General features: G+C 46.3%; 2 protein-coding genes and 1 pseudogene across 3 annotated transcripts in view; 2 read left to right on the top strand and 1 right to left on the bottom strand.

Moving 5' to 3' along the window:
* Positions 1-9,492, top strand: rint1 (RAD50 interactor 1). Its single transcript, XM_045722484.1, has 13 exons — positions 1-275; positions 517-758; positions 913-1,086; positions 1,432-1,572; positions 4,747-4,903; positions 5,058-5,168; positions 5,415-5,640; positions 5,972-6,109; positions 6,832-7,031; positions 7,289-7,509; positions 7,799-7,979; positions 8,276-8,394; positions 8,591-9,492. The coding sequence occupies exons 1-13, from the start codon at positions 45-47 to the stop codon at positions 8,808-8,810; spliced, it is 2,361 nt and encodes a 786-aa protein (XP_045578440.1). The 5' UTR covers positions 1-44; the 3' UTR covers positions 8,811-9,492.
* An 894-nt stretch (positions 9,493-10,386) lies between these two features.
* On the top strand, positions 10,387-15,078 carry lsm8 (LSM8 homolog, U6 small nuclear RNA associated). Its single transcript, NM_001141841.2, is given in 5 exon segments — positions 10,387-10,437; positions 11,202-11,518; positions 14,032-14,072; positions 14,352-14,479; positions 14,741-15,078. Coding segments are annotated over 4 exon segments (291 nt in total). The 5' UTR covers positions 10,387-10,437; positions 11,202-11,487; the 3' UTR covers positions 14,832-15,078.
* An 8,447-nt stretch (positions 15,079-23,525) lies between these two features.
* The window catches only part of LOC123723660 (thymidine phosphorylase-like), a 6,520-nt pseudogene continuing 5,076 nt past the window's right edge, over positions 23,526-24,969 (bottom strand). The window contains exon 11 of the transcript XR_006770704.1: positions 23,526-24,969. This exon is cut by the window's right edge and continues 986 nt beyond it. The product of XR_006770704.1 is annotated as a thymidine phosphorylase-like (transcript).

Below are 24,969 nucleotides of genomic sequence, written 5' to 3' on the forward strand. Positions count from 1 at the left end.
TTTACATCTGCGTGCTGTTGACGTGGAAGAGACGCAGAAGAAAGATGGCGGCGCCCTCTGCAGAGCAGCAAAACGGACAAAGTGATGAATCTGATCTACAAAGCCCTATATCGACAAATGATGAAGACTCCGAAACAGGAGCGGGGGATGGAGCACTTCCCGACTACGTTGTCGACTTGATAGAGAAAGAAATCGGAGGGGATCTGAAGTCGCTGAAGAAAGTTAGCTCGCTCCTGGAGAAACTGACAGCGGAAAACAAGTTGCTGGAGGAGCAGGTAGCTAGCAAGCGCGTTGTTAACTTCATGTTGCACACGCAAATAAGCTTTCAATGCTGTATCAATTATTGCATGAAAAATAATAGAATCGTTAATAATGCGAATATTATTCTGCCCCTTGACAGCAGGTAGTTAACGTAAGTCATACAAACATGATCTATCCAGGTAGCTAACCTCTGCTAGCTAGTTTAAGGGCGTACCTTTCCCTTGTTGACAGGTCTTCCTCCACCCACCTTCTCAGGTTCTGACGGTGTCCAGTTCGGTGCCGCTGCGGGTGGCAGCAGCGCTGTCTGCAGCCGAGGAGTCCCGTGTGTCTCTGGAAGGTTTGCTCCAGCGGGAGAGGGTCCTGTCCAACACCCTGATACAGCACCTGCAGGGCGCCCAGCCCTGGGCAGACAGCCTGGGACGGACCCTGGAACAGCTGGACAACACAGAGAAACACATGAAATACCTGCAGTGTGTGTCACGCATTGAAGAACTCAGGTGAGCAACAGTATTATTATTTTCTTCTTCTTGCAGTTGAACGATATATTTGCCAGTATTCAAAGATAGGAACCTGATTGGAATACACACACACAAAATGGTATCCTACTGTATGTTAAGGTGTTCTGCTAAATGTTGTTCTCTCCTCCCACAGTGACAGCATTCAGCAGTGTCTGATGACCAACAGTATATGGGAGGCAGTGGTGGCGGTGGGCAGCATGGCCAGTCTAGATGTGGGCCTAAAGCAATCTGGCTGCTCTCATCTCCAGGCCTTCCTCAGAGACACACTACGCTTCTGGCACAAGATCATTAAGGACAGACTGGCTGGGTATGTATGTATGGGTCAGACAGGGCAGGCAGTTTGTTGTGTTAGCGTGCCGGGCCGGAGCAGAAGGACTGGAGAAGGAGAACTCTGTGTTAGTTATTAGGATCTCTATTTAGATCCGTGGTCAGCAACCCTGGTCCTGGAGAGTAACCAGCCATGCAGGCCTTCGTTCCAGCCTGGCACTAACCCATCTAATTCACTGTAAATGATTAGTTGACCAGGTGTATTTGTGTTGGACCAGTAGCTCTCCAGGACCGGGCTTGGTGATTCACAGTTATTATGATGATCCCAAGTCAAGCTCCCTCAGACCTGAATGGGATTTTGAACTCCTCCTCCTCTGTCTGGCAGTGATTTTGAGGAGTTGCTGATCCAGCTCCACTGGCCGTTCATCTCTCCTCCCACCCAGTCTCTCTCCCCCCCTGCCAATGCTCAGGAGCTCCACAGCCAGCTGGAATTACTGGTGGCTCAGCTCCTGTCTCTACAGACCTCGTATCCTTCACCCCAATATAGTGTTATCAGTGTCGAAGACATACTCACTAGCATTATCGTCTGTTATACATACGCTGTTATAGACACTACTAGGTTATACACACGCTGTTATAGACACTACTGGGTTATAGACAGGACTGGGTTATAGACAGGACTGGGTTATAGACAGGACTGGGTTATAGATACTACTAGGTTATAGACACTACTAGGTTATAGACCGGACTGGGTTATAGACAGGACTGGGTTATAGACAGGACTGGGTTATAGACAGGACTGGGTTATAGACACTACTAGGTTATAGACACTACTAGGTTATAGACAGGACTGGGTTATAGACAGGACTGGGTTATAGACAGGACTGGGTTATAGACAGGACTGGGTTGTAGACAGGACTGGGTTATAGACAGGACTGGGTTATAGACACTAACTGGTTCTAGACAATACTGGGTTGTAGACAGGACTGGGTTATAGACAGGACTGGGTTATAGACACTAACTGGTTATAGACAGTACTGGGTTGTAGACAGGACTGGGTTATAGACAGGACTGGGTTATAGATACTAACTGGTTATAGAGAGTACTGGGTTGTAGACAGGACTGGGTTATAGACAGGACTGGGTTATAGACAGGACTGGGTTATAGACACTACTGGGTTATAGACAGGACTGGGTTATAGACAGGACTGGGTTATAGACAGGACTGGGTTATAGACAGTACTGGGTTATAGACAGTACTGGGTTGTAGACAGGACTGGGTTATAGACAGGACTGGGTTATAGACACTAACTGGTTATAGACAATACTGGGTTGTAGACAGGACTGGGTTGTAGACAGGACTGGGTTATAGACAGGACTGGGTTATAGACACTAACTGGTTATAGACAGTATTGGGTTGTAGACAGGACTGGGTTATAGACAGTACTGGGTTGTAGACAGTACTGGGTTGTAGACAGTACTGGGTTATAGACAGGACTGGGTTATAGACACTAACTGGTTATAGACAGGACTGGGTTATAGACAGGACTGGGTTGTAGACAGGACTGGGTTGTAGACAGGACTGGGTTGTAGACAGGACTGAGTTATAGACAGGACTGGGTTATAGACACTAACTGGTTGTAGACAGGACTGGGTTATAGACAGGGCTGGGTTATAGACACTAACTGGGTTATAGACACTAACTGGTTATAGACAGTACTGGGTTGTAGACAGGACTGGGTTATAGACACTAACTGGTTATAGACAGGACTGGGTTGTAGACAGGACTGGGTTGTAGACAGGACTGGGTTGTAGACAGGACTGGGTTGTAGACAGGACTGGGTTATAGACACTAACTGGTTGTAGACAGGACTGGGTTGTAGACAGGACTGGGTTGTAGACAGGACTGGGTTATAGACACTAACTGGTTGTAGACAGGACTGGGTTGTAGACAGGACTGGGTTGTAGACAGGACTGGGTTATAGACACTAACTGGTTGTAGACAGGACTGGGTTGTAGACAGGACTGGGTTGTAGACACTAACTGGTTGTAGACAGGACTGGGTTATAGACAGGACTGGGTTGTAGACAGGACTGGGTTATAGACAGGACTGGGTTATAGACAGGACTGGGTTATAGACAGGACTGGGTTGTAGACAGGACTGGGTTGTAGACAGGACTGGGTTATAGACACTAACTGGTTGTAGACAGGACTGGGTTGTAGACAGGACTGGGTTGTAGACAGGACTGGGTTATAGACACTAACTGGTTGTAGACAGGACTGGGTTGTAGACAGGACTGGGTTGTAGACACTAACTGGTTGTAGACAGGACTGGGTTATAGACAGGACTGGGTTGTAGACAGGACTGGGTTATAGACAGGACTGGGTTATAGACAGGACTGGGTTATAGACAGGACTGGGTTATAGACACTAACTGGTTATAGACAGGACTGGGTTGTAGACAGGACTGGGTTATAGACACTAACTGGTTATAGACAGGAATGGGTTATAGACAGGAATGGGTTGTAGACAGGACTGGGTTATAGACACTAACTGGTTATAGACAGGAATGGGTTATAGACAGGAATGGGTTGTAGACAGGACTAGGTTATAGACACTAACTGGTTATAGACAGGACTGGGTTATAGACAGTACTGGGTTGTAGACAGTACTGGTTTGTAGACAGGACTGGGTTGTAGACAGGACTGGGTATAGACACTAACTGGTTATAGACAGGACTGGGTTATAGACAGTACTGGGTTGTAGACAGGACTAGGTTATAGACACTAACTGGTTATAGACAGGACTGGGTTATAGACAGGACTGGGTTATAGACACTAACTGGTTATAGACAGGACTGGGTTGTAGACAGGACTGGGTTATAGACACTAACTGGTTATAGACAGGACTGGGTTATAGACAGGAATGGGTTGTAGACAGGACTAGGTTATAGACACTAACTGGTTATAGACAGGACTGGGTTATAGACAGGACTGGGTTATAGACAGTACTGGGTTGTAGACAGTACTGGTTTGTAGACAGGACTAGGTTATAGACACTAACTGGTTATAGACAGGACTGGGTTATAGACAGGACTGGGTTATAGACACTAACTGGTTATAGACAGGACTGGGTTGTAGACAGGACTGGGTTATAGACACTAACTGGTTATAGACAGGACTGGGTTATAGACAGTACTGGGTTGTAGACAGGACTAGGTTATAGACACTAACTGGTTATAGAGAGTACTGGGTTGTAGACAGTACTGGTTTGTAGACAGGACTGGGTTGTAGACAGGACTGGGTTATAGACACTAACTGGTTATAGACAGGACTGGGTTGTAGACAGTACTGGGTTGTAGACAGTACTGGTTTGTAGACAGGACTGGGTTGTAGACAGGACTGGGTATAGACACTAACTGGTTATAGACAGGACTGGGTTATAGACAGTACTGGGTTGTAGACAGTACTGGGTTGTAGACAGGACTGGGGTATAGACAGGACTGGGTTATAGACACAGTGCATTATATACACTCTGCACACTTCTTCATACACTAGCTTCATACTTCATACATTCCCAGTCACAGACATACTGTTCCCCACACACTTCCTAAGATATTGACTGATATTGATGTTATCATTTTACATTGAGACATTGTACTGAGATGAATACCTGGCCAGATTCTTTAACCTGTTTCTCAGTGATGATCTCATATCAGAGAAGCCAACCTCTGTGTCCCGTGTAGGGTTGCCCCCGACAACACCCCTGTCTCTTCCTGTCCAGATCATGTTGCTTCCTCTGAGCAAGAGGTTTCGATACCACTTCACTGGAAACCGTCAGACCAACTCACTCAACAAGGTTAGAGCAACACACACCACACACACACACACACACACACACACACACACACACACACACACACACACACACACACACACACACACACACAGACACACACACATAGACAGAGAGACTGTGAGAATAATAATAACGTCCATCTGTCTCCATGCAGCCTGAGTGGTTCCTGACCCAGGTCCTGATGTGGATGGCTAACAGCTCCAACTTCATGGAGGAGAAGATCCAGCCCATTCTGGACAGAAATGGAGCGAACGTCAACGCCAAGGTTAGAGGATCAGCCACTAAATGATCATCTACAATCCTGACTTCATGTGCCATTGAAGTATTTGTTCACCCCCAAGATTCAAAGCTGAATGTCAAGCTGAGTCCATTGCAGTCATCTGTCAATCGTAGCAGCTCTTGATGTCCACAGTCATATGAGAGGATATAAGCATATATATATATATGAATATAATAAAATCTAATGGTTATAGCTATTGAAGTATCATGTCATCCCTCCTGTCCCCACCAGGTGGAGCTGTGTCGCGGTCTACTCACCCTGGCCCAAGAGAAGCTAGCTTCGGATGCTCCACGGCTGCTCTACGACGACGCTCTCTTCTGCCACCTGGTGGATGAGATCCTGCAGTTCGAGAGGGAGCTGCGCACCACCCACTCCTACCCCAGCACCCTGCCCGGAGCGCTGCATGTCCTGCTGGACGAGGTCGTGCTGCAGAAGTGGCTCACTGTGGAGAGGAAGAGTGAGTGAGAGAGAGAGAGGCAGCAGTGGAACATCTCTCATCGTTCCCTACTCTTTCCCCGTGGCCCTAACCCTCCAATTTCTGCAGATCTGAAGGGGCTGGATAGGTATAAGCAGTGTACTGGCAGAGCTTCCGCCATATCGCTTCGACCTTACAGATCTGCAAACATTGAAGGGTTTGGGTGAAGGGAAGGAGTAGGAAGCCATTTGGGACTGACTAAAGAGATTGATTTTATGTGGGATTTGACTTCTCTGTTAGACTCTGTTTATGTCAGCGTATGTGATTTAGTGAATGTGTGATGTGTGCTCATCCCAACTGTGTGTCTCTGTAGTGGCGATAGAGAAGGTGGATGCCATGCTGTCTGCTGAGGGGGCTTGGAGCTCCCAGTACAAAGACATCAGTGACATGGACGAACTCAAGGCTCCAGACTGCGCTGAGACCTTCATGACCTTACTGCTGGTCATCACTGGTAGGATTATTAACTACTTTATCTCTCTCTCTCTCTCTCTCTCTCTCTCTCTCTCTCTCTCTCTCTCTCTCTCTCTCTCTCTCTCTCTCTCTCTGTCTTTCTCTGTTCTGTCTCTCTCTCTCTCTCTCTCTCTCTCTCTCTCTCTCTCTCTCTCTGTCTCTCTCTCTCTCTCTCTCTCTCGCTGCCTCTCTCTCTCTGCCTCTCTCTGTCACTCTCTCTTGTCTCTCTCTGCCTCTCTCTGTCACTCTCTCTTGTCTCTCTCTGCCTCTCTCTCTCTGCCTCTCTCTGTCACTCTCTTCTCTCTCTCTGCCTCTCACTCTGCCTCTCTCTGTCACTCTCTCTTCTCTCTCTCTGCCTCTCACTCTCTGCCTCTCTCTGTCACTCTCTCTTGTCTCTCTCTCATCTGTCTCACTCTCTCTCTCTGCCTCTCTCTGTCACTCTCTCTTGTCTCTGTCACTCTCTCTTGTCTCTCTCTGTCTCTCTCTCGTCTGTCTCACTCTCTCTGTCTGTCTTGGTGGTTGCCACTTCTCTTCCCTCTGTTTGCCGTAGAGGGACGACCTGCTGTTGAGGCAGCCTCTGACTTACTGCACTCTATCTCTCTCTCTCTCTCTTTCCCCTTCTCTCCCTCCCTCTCTCTGCTTTCCCTTTCTCCCCCTCCACCTCCCACTATCCTCCTTCTCCCCCTGCTCCTCTCTCTCAATCTCTAATACTCCCCCTACCAGACCGCTACCGTGCCCTCCCCTGCCCTCGTGCCCAGCTGCGTTTCCTGGCGCTACAGAGAGAGCTGGTGGACGACTTCCGTATCCGCCTCACCCAGGTGATGAAGGAGGAGTCCCGTAACCCGCTGGGCGCTAGATACTGTGCTATTCTCAACGCTGCCAACTACATCTCCACCGTGCTGGGGGACTGGGGAGACAACGTGGTACGTGGCCCCTCGGAGTCATCACACTGTTGCTATACAAAACATATTGATGCAGTAGAAGCTGAGATGGGGAGAAGTCTGTCTATAATAAAGCGATGCTCTGCCTTCTTAACAACACTATCAACAAGGCAGGTCCTACAGGCCCTAGTTTTGTCGCACCTGGACTACTGTTCAGTCGTGTGGTCAGGTGCACTGCTCCAGAGGTCTTCTTCAAGGCTGTTCAACTTTCTTTACTCTCCTCCTCTATTCTTCCTCAGTTCTTCCTGCAGCTGCAGCAGTCAGCTGTGGCCCTGGGGGAGGAGGAGTTGTTGGGGCCGCTGGGGGTCACTGAGTCCGGCCGTCTGGCCTCTCTGGAGGGGTCTCTGTTTGAGGGGCTCCTGGGGCTGCTGGAGAGGCTGAGAGGAGACATGCTGGGCAGGTTACTGGAGGCTGTCATGAGGGACGTACAGAAGAAGGCCCAGCCCTACTGCAGGGACAGGTCAGTGGAGACACTCTTCACTTAGAGGAAGGGTTCTTTCTGTTGAATCTAGTTCCTCTCAAGATGTAGTCTTATCTTTGGAGTTTTAAACACTAGGCACCCACTGTCGCCTTGCTTTGCTTGGTGTTTAGGCCCAGGCTGACAGTAGGCCTGGACAGTAGGAATGAAATGTGATTTCTTGAAAGAATCTAGTAGAGCTCAGATCATCAGCTACAGCCACCATATACCCAATTGAACAACAAAATGTTAAAAAGTAGAATGACACTAACGTGTATCCTTGTCCTCCCAGGTGGTTGTCTCTGCCGTCCCAGTGTGACCAGGCCACCATGTCCCTGTCCAGTTTAGCCTGTCCTCTGATGCAGTGTCTCAGGGACCACCTGCTCCAGCTGCAGCAGATGCTGTGTCTGCCTCTCTTCCAGATGGGCTGGCAGGACCTGGCTGAGAGGCTGGACCTCTTCCTCTACCAGAATGTGAGTCACACTGCTGGCCTGCTACAATAGGAATGAATCAGATAGTTGACTTCATTAAATATTTGAACTTTTAGTGATTTCGCAGATACTACTGTCTGGAGTGACTTAAAAGAAGGTAATTAGATTGTCACACATCATTAGACACATCTGTTCTCAAATACATTAAAACTACAATGGCTACTGACTAATTCTAATGATAAAATACAGACGTAAGAAATAGGATGAAGCAATAGAGTGTTTTTTTTGGGGTAATCACATCTCTATTAACTTCTGGACCTGCTACCTGTCTCCCTCAGGTGATTCTGTATAACCACTTCAACGAGGGGGGTGCAGCCCAGCTCCAATTCGACATGACAAGAAACCTCTTCCCTCTGTTTGGACACTACTGCAAGAGGCCTGAGAACTTCTTCAAACAGTGAGTGGGCCATTACATACAATGGCAATTCTGCCGACAATATCACCTGAAAACATTGTCCACTGTACCGTAATCTTTAGAAGAGACCTCCAGTTTGTTTGTAGTTCCTTAGGTTATTATATCTCCTGCACAGGGGTTGAATTCCTTGTCAAATAATTTCTAGGTAAAAATGATTGGTCATGTCTCCCTCCCTCAGTGTGAAGGAGGCCTGCGTCATCCTGTGTCTGAATGTGGGCTCAGCTCTTCTTCTACGAGACGTCCTGAGGCAGGCTGAGGAAGATGAGGAGGAACCAGGGACCCCAGAGGGCCAGCAGCCCAGCCCTGTGTCAGCCCTCAACGAGCTGGGGGTCTACCGCCTGGCCCCCTGCGACGTCCTCATCCTGCTCAACCTCAGGGCCTCCTGGCCGGGAAAGTGAGGGGAGATGGGAGGAAGAACAGTAGCCTGGTCCCAGATGTGTTTTTGACAACTCCTATGGTCTTTGTGATGCCGATTGGCTATAGGAGTTGAGCAAGGAGCAAGGCAGCTCTAACAGATCTGTGACCAGGCTAGGGCGGCTTCAGCTGGCAAAGAACAACCACTACCAATGAACTACACCGTATCCCAGAAACCTGGAATAGACCGCTCTCATTCCTGAATACTCCTGTCCTATCCCGTTTAATCCCAGTTTTGTTTACTTTGCCGATCCTCTGTCTACAAGCTCAGCACTTGTTCCATATCAACTCACCACTCCTGGCCTAAAGGCAGGAGAGAGACCTCGACTGGAGGCTGATGGATGTGTTTATATGAACGGACACTGCTCATGTAGATGACATTATTTGTCTATTGACTGACAGCACAGACTTCTGTCTTCTGGTGGAGGAGATCTAGTAGTACCACTACGTTACATGGTGTGGATGGGTATTTCAGGAGGTCCCCCTCTCACTTCCTGACAGGGACTGTTGTCTTTAACCAGACGAGATATAGGAGACCTTAACACTGCTGTTTTAAGCAGTCCAGTGCATTTGATAACAACAACAGCCCTGTCTGTCACATTACCTTATTTAATGTCATATACATTTGTAAAGAAGTGAGAAATAAAAACGTTTAAATCCCGAAAATGTCATTTATGTCAGTAACTGCCTTTTTGACAACAAATCATGTACATTCATGCTAATGTATTTCAGAGTGAAAGATTCTGATGAAGTCACTCCAGTGAGCCAAGTGGGTCTCAGCAGCCTGCCCAGGTGGGTCTCAGCAGCCTGCCCAGGTGGGTCTCAGCAGCCTGCCCAGGTGGGTCTCAGCAGCCTGCCCAGGTGGGTCTCAGCAGCCTGCCCAGGTGGGTCTCAGCAGCCTGCCCAGGTGTCCTCCCAGGTGGGTCTCAGCAGCCTGCCCAGGTGCCAGTATGCCATAGAAACAGAAGCAGTGTTGGAGACACTGAGGTATAATGAGCGCTAGAGACTGCATCCATATGTCCGACAGTTTAATCTCCTGACATTCTTCATGATCAGGTTTCATCTGATTTATACGACCAACATCACATGTGCACTAGCACTCAATGCGCAAAGGGAGTAGCGATTACGTCATCCGAAAACATAGCAGACATTGGATGAATATTAAAACGTTAATGGGCTTGTTTGATATTGCAGGTGACTGCTGACTGACTGATCTACAAATCACCTTGCATCATAAATAACGACTCATTATTTGTAGATCATTCAGTCACAATCGATACATCACGTTGTGACGCTCTCCAACAGGACCACTATCTTCAGCTGTGAGTACTGGCGAAAAAATAATTCAAATAATTAAATGGCTGTTTTGTGCACAAAGGTTATGACTAAAGTGTCTTATTAGGAATTTTCTAGTCTGACTTCTCTATGTGGCCGTCTATGGATATTGTCTTTTGATGTCAGTTAAACTGCAGTACCGAAGCAAAACTGTAGGAGCAGTTGAAACCATGCTTCAAGACCAGAACCCTGGTCCCTTTGGCTGGAGAGCATCAAATCCATGATGCATTGTGGGTAAATAGTGACTGACTGATCTACAAATACTAATCAGGAGTTAATTATTGGAGACATCCCTCTAGTGGTTTGGGGGCTGTGCTTTGGCAAAGTGGGTGGGGTTATATCCTGCCTGTTTGGCCCTGTCCGGGGGGTATCATCGGATGGGGCCACAGTGTCTTCTGATCCCTCCTGTCTCAGCCTCCAGTATTTATGCTGCAGTAGTTTATGTGTCGGGGGGGCTGGGGTCAGTCTGTTACATCTGGAGTATTTCTCTTGTCTTATCCGGTGTCCTGTGTGTATTTAAATATGCTCTCTCTAATTCTCTCTTTCTGTCTTTCTCTCGGAGGACCTGAGCCCTAGGACCATGCCTCAGGACTACCTGGTATGATGACTCCTTGCTGTCCCCAGTCCACCTGGCCGTGCTGCTGCTCCAGTTTCAACTGTTCTGCCTGCGGCTATGGAACCCTGACCTGTTCACCGGACGTGCTTGTTGCACCCTCGACAACTACTATGATTATTATTATTTGACCATGCTGGTCATTTATGAACATTTTAACATTTTAACATTTTGACCATGTTCTGTTATAATATCCACCCTGCACAGCCAGAAGAGGACTGGCCACCCCTCATAGCCTGGTTCCTCTCTAGGTTTCTTCCTAGGTTTTTGGCCTTTCTAGGGAGTTTTTCCTAGGGAGTTTTTCCTAGCCACCGTGCTTCTTTCACATGCTTTGCTTGCTGTTTGGGGTTTTAGGCTGGGTTTCTGTACAGCACTTTGAGAATATCAGCTGATGTACGAAGGGCTATATAAAAATACATTTGATTTGAATTATGATCCAAGGTCAAACAGGCCCATTATCCATAGAAAGGGCGGTCTGGTAAACATGGATCGGTAGGGCGACACCACTGAGGTAGAAAGAACGGTGCGACACTCATTTTCTGTGGATTCGGCGCCATCTTCTGGACACCAAAATCATTAGTGGGTCTGCAATCATCTAGTCTGGTCTGATGCTGTTTCCGGTTTGTTCCTGCACGCCGATGTTGTGATCTACGGTGGAGCTACGTTTGTGTTTTCCAAATAAACCCGGCGGATTTGAACGAGTCTTTGTCATCATGTCGACTGCCCTCGAGAGCTACATCAACCGTATCCTTTGAACTAAATGAATTCTGGAACAGTCACTGAATGGGACTGTTGCTGATGAATCGCGTGATTATTGATGCGTGGGTGCTTTGGCCTGCTAGATTGAGCTTTGCTAGCAATAGCATCACATATGGCTTTTTAGTAGAATGACATGTAACTGTGCGCTAGTTAGATAAAAGATAATACAAATGATTTTGGAAGCCAAACATGGGTACATGTTCATCCAACTGTGTTATTTAAGCAATAAGGCCCGAGGATGTGTGGTATATGGCCAATATACCACGGATATATGCGCTGTTCTTTAGCACGACTCAAAGCTGAGTGCCTGAATACAGCCCGTAGCTGTGGTATATTGGCAATATAGCACAAACCCCCGAGGTGCCTTATTGCTATTATAAACTGTTTACACATTTAATTAGAACAGTAAAAATACATGTTTTGTCATACCTGTGGTATACAGTCTGATACACAACGGCTTTCAGCCAATCAGCATTCAGGGCTTGAACCACCAAGTTTATAATAGCAAGCTAACTATGGATTTGTCGTGCAAGCTCAACAGTATTGCTGCATGTGCAGCTTCTCATGAAATAGCAGCCTGGTCTCATATGCCTCGATTGGGGCGGCAGGTAGTCTAGTGGTTAGAGCGTTGGACTAGAAAGGTTGCAAGATCAATCCCCGGTTCAAATCTGTCGCTCTGCCCCTAAAAAACAAGGCAGTTAACCCACTGTTCCCCTGAACAAGGCAGTTAACCCACTGTTCCCCTGAACAAGGCAGTTAACCCACTGTGCCCCTGAACAAGGCAGTTAACCCACTGTGCCCCTGAACAAGGCAGTTAACCCACTGTGCCCCTGAACAAGGCAGTTAACCCACTGTGCCCCTGAACAAGGCAGTTAACCCACTGTGCCCCTGAACAAGGCAGTTAACCCACTGTGCCCCTGAACAAGGCAGTTAACCCACTGTGCCCCTGAACAAGGCAGTTAACCCACTGTGCCCCTGAACAAGGCAGTTAACCCACTGTTCCTAGGCCGTCTTTGAAAATAGGAATTTGCGCTTAACTGACTTGCCTAGTTAAATAAAGGTAAAATAAAATGCTCAATGGGTGACATGTCTGAGTATGTAGGCCATTTTCAGCTTCCAGGAATTGTGTACGGGTCCTTGCGATATGGGGCCGTGCATTATCATGCTAAAACAGATGAATGGCACGACAATGGGCCTCAGGATTTTGTCACGGTATCTCTCTGCATTCAAATTGCCATCGATAAAATGCAGTTGTGTTCGTTGGCCGTAGCTTATGCCTGCCCATACCATAACCCTCTGTTCACAACGTTGACATCAGCAAACCACTCACCGACACAACGCCATACACATGGTCTGTGGTTAGAAGTACTGCCAAATTCTCTAAAACGACATTATAGTAGAGAAATGAACATTAAATTCTCTGGCAACAGCCCTGGTGGACATTCCTGCAGTCAGCATGCTAATTACATACTCCCTCAAAACTTGAGAAGTCTGTGGCATTGTTGTGACAAAATTGCACATTTTGGTGACCTTTTAGGGGCACCTGTGTAATGATCGTGCTGTTTAATCAGCTTCTTGATAATCCATCCACTTTACAGGATAGGCATATCTTGACAAAAGAGAGATGCTCTCTAACAGTGATGTAAACGAATTTGTGCAAAATATTTGAGAGAAATAAGCTTTTTGTGTGTATGGATCATTTCTGGGATCTTTTATTTCAGCTCATAAAACATGGGACCAACACTTTACATGTTGTTTTTGTTCAGTGTATGTACCACGCAATGTTGCAAGGCAAGCGCAGCGTTTTCATTGGAAATGAATGCACCAAAACGCATTGACGCTGTCGGTCTGATCGAGGTGATAGACTAGACGTAATATAGTAAACGTAAATCCTGGACACTCAAAACGTTTAGTATGGTTACATAAGAGAGTACGTTACTCAATAAGTAAAAACTAAAGTAGGGTGGTTGGTCGTATAACGCGAACATCTAGCAACCCAAAAGTTGTGTGTTCGAATCTCATCACGGACAACTTAAGCATTTTAGCTAAGTTGGTAACTTTGCAACTACTTACTATTTTTTTTAGCTACTTTGCATGTTAGCTAACCTTAACCCTTTAACCTAACCTTAACCCCAAGCCTAGCGACAACAAATTGGAATTAGTAACATATCATACTTATTGTATTTCGTAACATATATAAATTATTTATTTTACCTTTATTTGACTAGGCAAGTCAGTTAAGAACAAATTCTTATTTTCAATGAACGACAGCTTATTATCTTGTCAGCTCGGGGATTCGATCTTGCAACCTTTCGGTTACTAGTCCAACGCTCTAACCACTAGGCTACCTGCTGCCCATGGACGGATGAAGGACATACACAAATGAATACTTATACAAATGATGAATGTTACAGATTTACATTTACTATGTTACGTCTACCCCTGAGACCAGGTTGGAAATAGTGTACCAAATGTTTTCTTTAGCTGTTGTGTTTCAGGTACAGTGGCCATCGTTACATCTGACGGACGGATGATAGTGGTATGGCTCTAGCTACTTCACTGCCGTACTTGGCTCCAGATCTGTGCGTCTGTATGTGTCTGAATGGTTTTGACTGGACCATAAGCCTGATTTTGTGTGTGTACTGTTTGGATTGGACCGTTGATCTGTGTGTACTGTTTTGATTGGACCGTTGATCTGTGTGTGTACTGTTTTGATTGGACCGTTGATCTGATTGTGTGTGTACTGTTTTGATTGGACCGTTGATCTGACTGTCCGTGTACTGTTTTGATTGGACCGTTGAACTGACTGTGTGTTCAGGGCACCCTGAAGGGCTTTGACCAGACCATCAACCTGATTCTGGATGAGAGTCATGAGCGTGTGTTCAGTTCCTCTCAGGGCGTGGAGCAGGTGGTCCTGGGACTATACATCGTCAGAGGAGACAACGTGTAAGTATCATGTCGACCTCTGGCTGAACTCTCACCTTTCTCCCAAACGACCTCTTATGACCTCTCCCTCTCACTGTGCCCGTTCACTCCCCATCAAGGACTTGGATTGGTGAAGAGACTGAGTGTCGACAACATTTCTGAAACCATGAGGGGAATGGACACTTTAACTGGCCACTTTGGATGGGGGGGGGGCAGGGATAGGGATCAGACTTCAACACACAGTAGTACACCCAGGCCCAACTGCTCTCCTCTGTTTTGCAGTGCTGTGATTGGGGAGATTGACGAGGACACAGATTCTTCGCTGGACCTGGGGAACATCCGTGCTGAACCCCTTAACTCTATAGTCCACTGACCTCTCACCCTGACCCCTCAACTCTGGTGTGCTGACCCCTACACCTGAGTGATTGTGTGTGTGAGAGAGAGTGTGAAAGAGAAAGTGATAAATAGAGTAGTGTTTAAATTTTCACCACCTACTCAGCAATAACTGATGTCCCTGTCTGAAGAGCACAGTTTATCTTCCCTCGTGAAGGACCCAGGGGACTAATAATAGGATGTTGATGAATTTGTGGTGATATTTTTTAATAAAGTGTGTTTCGTTTAACATGAAGTGTGTGTTGTTACTCCTCAACAACGGTGTGAGTGAGAGGGAGTAAAGGTCTATTATAAACTGGGTGGTTCGAGCCCTGAATGCTGATTGGCTGACAGCCGTGGTATATCAGACCATATACCATGGATGTGACAAAACATGTATTTTTACTGCTCTAATTACTTTGGTAACCAGTTTATAATAGCAATTGTGTCGTGCGTAAGAACAGCCCTTAGCCGTGGTATATTGGACATATACCACACCCCCTCGTGCCTTATTGCTTAAATATATAGTACCTTCAGAAAGTATTAATTCATACCTCTTGACTTATTCTACATTTTGTGTTACAGCCTGAATTAAAAATGGATGAAATCATTTTTTTCTCAACCATCTACACACCCCATAATAACAAAGTGAAAACATGTTTTTGGAAATGTTTGCAAATGTATTGAAAATGAAATCTAGAAATATCTAATTTACATAACTATTCCCACTCCGATGCTCCAAATTGATCTTGGGGGCATCCAATTTCCTTTGATCATCCTTGAGATGTCACTACAACTTGATTGGAGTTGACCTGTGGCAAATTCAATTGTTTGGACATCATTTTGAAAGAAACAAATCAAATGTTATTGGTCACATACACATGGTGAGCAGATGTTAATGTGAGTGTAGCGAAATGCTTGTGCTTGAAGTTCCGACTATGCATTAATATCTAACAAATTCACAACAACTACCATATACACACACATGTAAAGGGGTGAATAGAATATGTACATATTAATATATGGATGAGTGATGGTGTGCGGCATAGGCAAGATACAGTAGATGGTATAGAATACAGTATATACATATGAGATGAGTAATGTAGGATATGTAGAAATGATTAAAGTGGCGTTATTTAAAGTGACTAGTGATACCTTTATTAAGTCCATTTATTTAAGTGGCCAGAGATTTGAGTCAGTATGTTGGCAGCAGCCTCTTTATGTTAGTGATGGCTGTTTAACAGTCTGATGGCCTTGAGTTGGAAGCTGTTTTTCAGTCTCTCGGTCCCAGCTTTGATGCACCTGTACTGACCCCACCTTCTAGATGGATGGATGGTGAACAGGCAGTGGCTCGGGTGGTTGTTGTCCTTGATGATCTTTTTGGCCTTCCTGTGACGTTGGGTGCTGTAGGTGTCCTAGAGGGCAGGGAGTTTGCTCCCGGTGATGCGTTGTGCCGACCGCACCACCCTCTGGAGAGCCTTGTGGTTGAGGGCGGTGCAATTGCCATACCAGGCGGTGATACAGCCCGACAGGGTGCTCTCGATTGTGCATCTGTAAAAGTTTGTGAGGGTTTGAGATGTCAAGCCAAATTTGTTCAGCCTCCTGAGGAGATTGGACATTGGCGAGTAATATGCTCGGAAGCGGTGGATGGTGTACTCGCCTTCTGAGTCTGACCAGTAGGCCGCTCCGTCTGCCTCTCCTGCGGCGACCTCGTTGTTTTGGGTCGGCCTCTGGGATAAGATCGCATGTCCAGGGTGGAGGTCCGAACAAAGGACCTGCCTCGGGAAAGATGTATTCCTGGTCGTAATGTTGGTAAGTTGACATAGCTTTTATATCCAATAGTTCTTCCTGGCTGTATGTAATAACACTTGAGATTTTCTGGGCTAACAATGTAAGAAATAATACATAAAAAACAAATAACTGCATAGTTTTCTAAGGATCTGAAGCGAGGTGACCGTCTCTGTCGGCGCCATCTCAATACTTGTCTACATAAGGTCCCACAGTTGACAGTGCATGTCAGAGCAGAAACTATACCATGAAGTCCAAGGAACTGTCTGTAGATCTCTGAGATAGAATTGTGATGGGCCGTATATCAAGAGTGTTGAAAGTTTCCTAGAGCACAGTGGTCTCCATCATTGGGAAATTGAAAAAATATGAAACTACCCAGACTGCCTTGAGCTGGCCGTCCGACCAAACCGGGCAAAATGGACCTTGGTCAGGAAACTGACCGAGAACCCAATGACCACTCTGGCAGAACTAAAGAGTTCCTTGGCTAAGATGGGAGAACCTGCCAGAAGGACAAGTCTGTACAGGACTTCACCCATCTGGGCTTTATGGGAGTGGCCAGATGGAAACCACTCCTGAGAAAAGGCCCACCTTTAAGTTTGGAAAAAGGTCTGATGAGACAAAAATGTTGCTCTTTGACCTGAATGCAAAGTAAAAGTAAATCTGGGACAACTCAAATTAGTATAATATGTTATGTTTGGTATGGTTACATAAGACTGGTTAATTTAGGCAAGAACAAAAGTGGGGTGGATGGGTGGCTTTATAACACGAATGTCTTGAATCTTATCACGGCCAATTTTAGCTAATTAGCAACTTTGTAACTACTTTTTAGCTACGTTGCAACTAGTTAGAAAGTTAGCTAACCCTTCCCCTAAACTTAACCCCTAGAGCTAGTTAGTGTTAGCCACCTAGCTGTTAGCAATAAGAAATTGTAATTCGTGACATATCATACGTTTAACAAATGGTAGGGTCATAATAACTATCAAACTAGTCAGGAGTAGAACAAATCTATAGCAGTTTTATGCAATTGCTTTCAATTTGGGTCTGTTAAGGTTTTCAAAACTTCAGAGTTTCCTACCTGTACTGGAACGCTGCTCCTGAACACTGTCATGTCTTCCAACCTTGAGGACCCACGGGTCAAATACCCCTCTCTGTCTGTCTGTATGGATGGACTAGTGACCAATGGGTGTGAGTGGTGGAGCAGGTCAGTTAGTCAATAACTACTACAGTAGTCACAACCCACCACGAGTCAGAAAGGGAAACAGTCATGTTGACCTAAATAAATCTGACCCTACCACATCCCCTCATCCCCTCACCCTCACCCTTCTTCTCACCCTCACCCCTACCCTTATCCTCACCCTTCTTCTCACCCCTCACCCCTCACCCCTTACCCTCACCCTTCTCCTCACCCTCACCCCTACCCTTACCCTCACCCTTCTTCTCACTCTCACCCCTCCCCTTACCCTCACCCCCTCCCCTTACCCTCACCCTTCTCCTCACCCTCACCCCTACCCTTATCCTCACCCTTCTTCTCACCCTCAACCCTCCCCTTACCCTCACCCTTCTCCTCACCCTCACCCCTACCCTTACCCTCACCCTTCTTCTCACCCTCACCCCTCCCCTTACCCTCACCCTTCTTCTCACCCTCAACTCTCCCCTTACCCTCACCCTTCTTCTCACCCTCAACCCTCCCCTTACCCTCACCCTTCTTCTCACCCTCAACCCTCCCCTTACCCTCACCCTTCTTCTCACCCCCTCCCCCTTACCCTCACCCTTCTTCTCACCCTCAATCTCACCCCCTCCCCTTACACTCACCCCCTCCCCTTACCCTCACCCTTCTTCTCACCCTCAACCCTACCCTCACCCTCACCCTTCTTCTCACCCTCAATCTCACCCCTCCCCTTACACTCAACCCTCCCCTCCCTTACCCTCACCCTTCTTCTCACCCTCAACCCTACCCTCACCCTTCTTCTCACCCTCAATCTCACCCCTCCCCTTACACTCAACCCTCCCCTTACCCTCACCCTTCTTCTCACCCTCACCCCTCCCCTTAGCCTCACCCTTCTTCTCACCCTCAATCTCACCCCTCCCCTTACACTCACCCCTCCCCTTACCCTCACCCTTCTTCTCACCCTCAACCCTCCCCTTACCCTCACACCTCCCCTTACCCTCACCCTTCTTCTCACCCTCAATCTCACCCCTCCCCTTACACTCACCCCCTTCCCTTACCCTCACCCTTCTTCTCACCCTTACCCTCACCCCTCCCCTTACCCTCACCCGTCTTCTTACCCTCAATCTCACCCACTCCCCGTACACTCACCCCCCCACATCAAACATATAATCCAGTATATTAACTCTATCCAGTTTCATCTAGCTTTACCTGTCTTCCTTTACCTGAACCCTCCCTGATCCTTACATCTGACCCTGGTCTATACCTGTCTTCCTCTACCTGTACCCACCCTGATCCTTACATCTGACCCTGTTCTATACCTGTCTTCCTCTTCCTGTACCCTCCCTGATCCTTACATCTGACCCTGGTCTATACCTGTCTTCCTCTACCTGAACCCTCCCTGATCCTTACATCTGACCCTGGTCTATACCTGTCCTCCTCTACCTGTACCCTCCCTGATCCTTACATCTGACCCTGGTCTATACCTGTCTTCCTCTTCCTGTACCCTCCCTGATCCTTACATCTGACCCTGGTCTATACCTGTCCTCCTCTACCTGTACCCTCCCTGATCCTTACATCTGACCCTGGTCTATACCTGTCTTCCTCTACCTGTACCCTCCCTGATCCTTACATCTGACCCTGGTCTATACCTGTCTTCCTCTACCTGAACCCCCCCTGATCCTTACATCTGACCCTGGTCTATACCTGTCCACCTCTACCTGTATCTTCCCTGATCCTTACATCTGACCCTGGTCTATACCTGTCTTCCTCTTCCTGTACCCTCCCTGATCCTTACATCTGACCCTGGTCTATACCTGTCTTCCTCTACCTGTACCCTCCCTGATCCTTACATCTGACCCTGGTCTATACCTGTCTTCCTCTACCTGTACCCTCCCTGATCCTTACATCTGACCCTGGTCTACACCTGTCCTCCTCTACCTGTACCTTCCCTAGTCCGAACCTAACATCTGACCTGTCTTCCCTCATGCCTTAATATATATGGTTTTCCATCAAATATGAAAGACACATAATGGAACTTAATCAAAGCATTTCATAGGCCTATACCCATAACATCACTTATGCCACATCTCACAACCAGAATGCTACTCTTTATGTATAAAACTCACCTGTGTCACTCAAGATAACCAGAAGAGGGTGCCATTGTGAAGAATCAAGAAATCTAATTCAGAATGCGTAATTTACAGACAATCAATCACTTATCACCAATGTCAGGCATCACACAATGATAGCACTATCAAACTCAATTAAATATTTAAAGGCAGCACTCTTAAGGATCGCCTAAAATGTCATACCCAAATCTAACTGCCTGTAGCTCAGGAACTGAAGCAAGGATATGCATATTCATGATACCATTTGAAAGGAAACACTTGGAAATTTGTGGAAATGTGAAATTAATGTAGGAGAATATAACACATTGGATCTGGTAAAAGATAATACACCCCCCCCCCCCCCCCAAAACAATTTTTGTATTTTTTTATTTCGTCATCCCTGAAATGCAAGAGAATGGCAGTACTTACAGATAGGAGTCTAGCTGTAATTTAGATTTTGGCACCAGATGGCAGCAGTCTGTGCAAAGTTTCAGACTTATCCAGTGAAGAATTACATTACTGCACAATATTTTGTATCAATTCTGCCAGGAGTGTGGCCAAATGTGCCGAATTGGTCAATCGATACATGTTCAAGTACATAACTATAGAGAACATACAAAAATGCTATGGTAATAACAAATTAAAGTTTACACACTCCCAGGAATGTCATACATGATGGATCATTAGCTTATACACTAACTTTCACACATCTAGATGGGCGGACGGGGATGGGTGTGGAGCCAAAGACAGCAGCGGGGTCAAACTGTAGACCCCAGTTCCTACATTTAAACATAAAAATAGATTTGATCAAACAAAACTTTGCTACATTTTATCTCTGGGACCCTCAGGATGACAAATCAGAGCAAGATTACTGAATATAAGTACATTAATTACCTTCAGAGGTGAATGTATCAAACCAGTTGCCGTGAGACTGCCGTGAGACTGCTCTTCTCTGTGTCACGGAGGCTCTCCGCACTGCTAAAGCTAACTCTCTCTCCTCTGCTCTCATCCTTTTAGACCTATCTGCTGCCTTTGATACTGTGAACCACCAGATCCTCCTCTCCACCCTCTACGAGTTGGGCATCTCCGGCGCGGCCCACGCTTGGATTGCGTCCTTTCAGGTGGCGTGGCGAGAATCTGTCTCTGCACCACGTGCTCTCACCACTGGTGTCCCCCAGGGCTCTGTTCTAGGCCCTCTCCTATTCTCGCTATACACCAAGTCACTTGGCTCTGTCATATCCTCACATGGTTTCTCCTATCATTGCTATGCAGACGACACACAATTAATATTCTCCTTTCCCCCTTCTGATAACCAGGTGGCGAATCGCATCTCTGCATGTCTGGCAGACATATCAGTGTGGATGACGGATCACCACCTCAAGCTGAACCTCGGCAAGACGGAGCTGCTTTTCCTCCCGGGGAAGGACTGCCCGTTCCATGATCTCGCCATCACGGTTGACAACTCCATTGTGTCCTCCTCCCAGAGTGCTAAGAACCTTGGCGTGACCCTGGACAACACCCTGTCGTTCTCCACTAACATCAAGGCGGTAACCCGATCCTGTAGGTTCATGCTCTACAACATTCGTAGAGTACAACCCTGCCTCACACAGGAAGCGGCGCAGGTCCTAATCCAGGCACTTGTCATCTTCCGTCTGGATTACTGCAACTCGCTGTTGGCTAGGCTCCCTGCCTGTGCCATTAAACCCCTACAACTCATCCAGAACGCCGCAGCCCGTCTGGTGTTCAACCTTCCCAAGTTCTCTCACGTCACCCCGCTCCTCCGCTCTCTCCACTGGCTTCCAGTTTAAGCTCGCATCCGCTACAAGACCATGGTGCTTGCCTACGCAGCCGTGAGGGGAATGGCACCTCCGTACCTTCAGGCTCTGATCAGTCCCTACACCCAAACGAGGGCACTGCGCTCATCCACCTCTGGCCTGCTGGCCCCCCTATCTCTGAGGAAGCACAGTTCCCGCTCAGCCCAGTCAAAACTGTTCGCTGCTCTGGCACCCCTATGGTGGAACAAGCTCCCTCACGACGCCAGGACAGCGGAGTCAATCACCACCTTCCGGAGACACCTGAAACCCCACCTCTTTAAGGAATACCTAGGATAGGATGAAGTAATCCTGCACTATTGTAAAGTGGTTGTTCCACTGGATATCATAAGGTGAATGCACCAATTTGTAAGTCGCTCTGGATAAGAGCGTCTGCTAAATTACTTAAATGTAAATAAAAATAGCATGGTATTCTTTTCACTGTGATAGCTACTGTTAATTGGACACTGCAGTTAGATTAACAAGAATTTAATCTTTCTGTCCATATAAGACATGTCTATGTCCCGGAAAGTTGGCTGTTGTATACAAAGTTATTCTAGTCACATTAGCGCACGTTTGCAACAACCTTCCCGGTTTTGGGATACCCATCCCGTAAAGGGTAACGTGGTTCGTCTGCAGACGTAAAAACAGTCTTGTGAAATGTAAAGGGGTTCAAAATTTGTTTATTTTACTCAAGGGTGGATTAGGTGTCGTGGAAATATTCGGTCAATCATATTTCACAAATACCGGAGCCTGTGAGTTCAAATAGACTTTTATTACCATATAACAAAAGCCAAGCTGGTTCAAAGATAACATCTGCCTTCCAGTCTTGCCACACACGTTTGAAACATTATTCCTCCTTACGTTACACTCATAGTAACTCCTCTTAATGACTCATCCCCTCTGGCATTTAGCCACCGTTATCTTATTGCCTTGCACAAAGTTTCGTTTTGTTTTATATTAGGGCATGGAAGCCGTAGAGCCACGGAAATAGACAGACCTGTTCTCGACTAAGACAGGTACATGCATGTAGGACCCTAGCTACAGGAGGACGGGCTCATTGTAATGGCTGGAATGGAATTCATGGAATGGTATCAAACATATGGAAACCACGTTTGACTCCGTTCCAATCATTCCTTTCCAGTCATTACAATGAGCCCATCCTCCTATTGCTCCTCCCACCAAACTCCACTGAGCAATTCAATGTTAGCGCCCAAAGTGTCTTCAGTCATACAGCAACACTCTGGTCCTGGTTAGCGGTGGTAGGAATGGTTTGGTCCGAAGTCAGCCTGGTGTTGGTCTTCAGGGTAGGCAAGGTTTGTATGTGCGTAGGCCTGGTTTGGTTCAGGATAGGCATGGTTTTGGTCAGGGTCATCAAGGAAGTCAGGGTTTGGTTCACAATGTTCCTCAGAGCGAATCAGTTGACTAACATTTCTCAGCTTGGCTTTCTGACCAACAGTCTGGTATAGATACACAGCCACTATAAACTGGAGGACCTGTTTAACATCAACAACAACAAACTGGAGGACCTGTTTAACATCAACAACAACAAACTGGAGGACCTGTTTAACATCAACAACAACAAACTGGAGGACCTGTTTAACATCAACAACAACAAACTGGAGGACCTGTTTAACATCAACAACAACAAACTGGAAAACGTGTCAATCAAGACAAATGTGAACAGCTGAGTTGTGTGTGTGTGTGTGTGTGTCTGTGTTTGTGTGTGTGTGTGCATGTGTCGGTGTGTTTGTGTGCGCGTCTGTGTGTTACCTGAATGTTTAGCAGGACATTCTAACCAAGTAAGAGAGACTTTGTCATTTCTTCAAACGATCATCTTTATTTACTAAGAATTGCAATAATGAAGCTGGTCGACCCCACACTCTTGAGTGTAAGGCTGAGAGCTCAATAATACAGAAAAAACAGAGGTCCTATATAGCAGACCTAAAAAAAATTGTCATGGCTGGTTCCACCCCTCCCATGCAGATCGGGGCATCATAAACTATCTTGGGTTCATCTTGTGGTTATGTTCACTGGGTGTTGTTTTCCAGCATTTGTAGTTATGAAAATCTCTTACTATTGTTAAGCATATAATTCAACGATCAATATTCAACAAAGCAGGTAAATAGGTAATATTTCCCTTACAGTTTCCACACATCTAAGTTCCTGTAGATTGTTAAAACAGGATGTCACATACTACAGTCGAAACCAAAAGGCTCTTATCTGTATGCCCAGACCCATGACTAAGTCACACAAGACAAGCCGATACTAAAATATAACAATGGATAATTCTCCAAGTAAAAAGAGCATAGTATGTTCAATTAAACAACATAGTAGGTAAATCAATAATTTTCTCCATAATGGTTACATAAAACAGGTTACTTAAGGCAAAACAAAAGTAGGGTGGTTGGTCGGGGTGGATGAGTGGACATATAACACAAATGTCTAGCAACCCCAAGGTTGCGTGTTTGAATCTCATCGCCGAAAACTTTAGCAACTTTGCAATTACTTTATAGCTACGTTGCAACTACTTATCAAGTTAGCTAACCCTTCCCCTAATCCTTTTAGCTAACCCTTCCACTAACCTTAACCCCTAGAGCTAGTTAGCATTAGCCACCTAGCTGTTAGCAACAACAAATTGTAATTTGTGACATATGATACGCTTAACAAATTCGCAACATATCGTGTGAATTGTTATTCATAACATATCATTAAAAATGGATAATGGACATCCACAAATTAAGATACCATACGAAATGTTACATATCATAGTAAATGGAGTGTTTTGGTTTTATATACACACAAAATAATACGAAATGCTCTGAGACCAAGTTGAGAAAACCAGGCACAGCTCATCACCCGTCAAACACCATCCCTACAGTGAAGCCTGGTGGCAGCATCATGCTATGGGGATGCTATTCAGCTGTATGGACTGGGAGACTGGCAAGGATAGAGGGAACAATGAATGGATCCAAATACAGGCAAATCCTTGATGATGACCTGCTTTAGAGTGCAAACAACTTTAGACTGAGGCAACGATTTACGTTCCAACAGGACAATGACCCCAAGCTTACAGCCAAAGCAATGCTGGGATGACTTCAGAACAAGAATGTGAAAGTCCTTGAGTGGCCCACCCAAAGCCCAGACTTGAGCCCATTGAAAATCTGTGGATTGAAGGACTTGAAGACTGCTGTTTTTCACCGCTCCCCATCTAATTTAACAGAGCTTGAGAACAGAACAGAGCTTGAGAAAAGGAAGAATGGG

This window comes from Salmo salar, chromosome ssa07, assembly GCF_905237065.1.
Source record: "Salmo salar chromosome ssa07, Ssal_v3.1, whole genome shotgun sequence".
Classification (NCBI taxonomy): domain Eukaryota; kingdom Metazoa; phylum Chordata; class Actinopteri; order Salmoniformes; family Salmonidae; genus Salmo; species Salmo salar.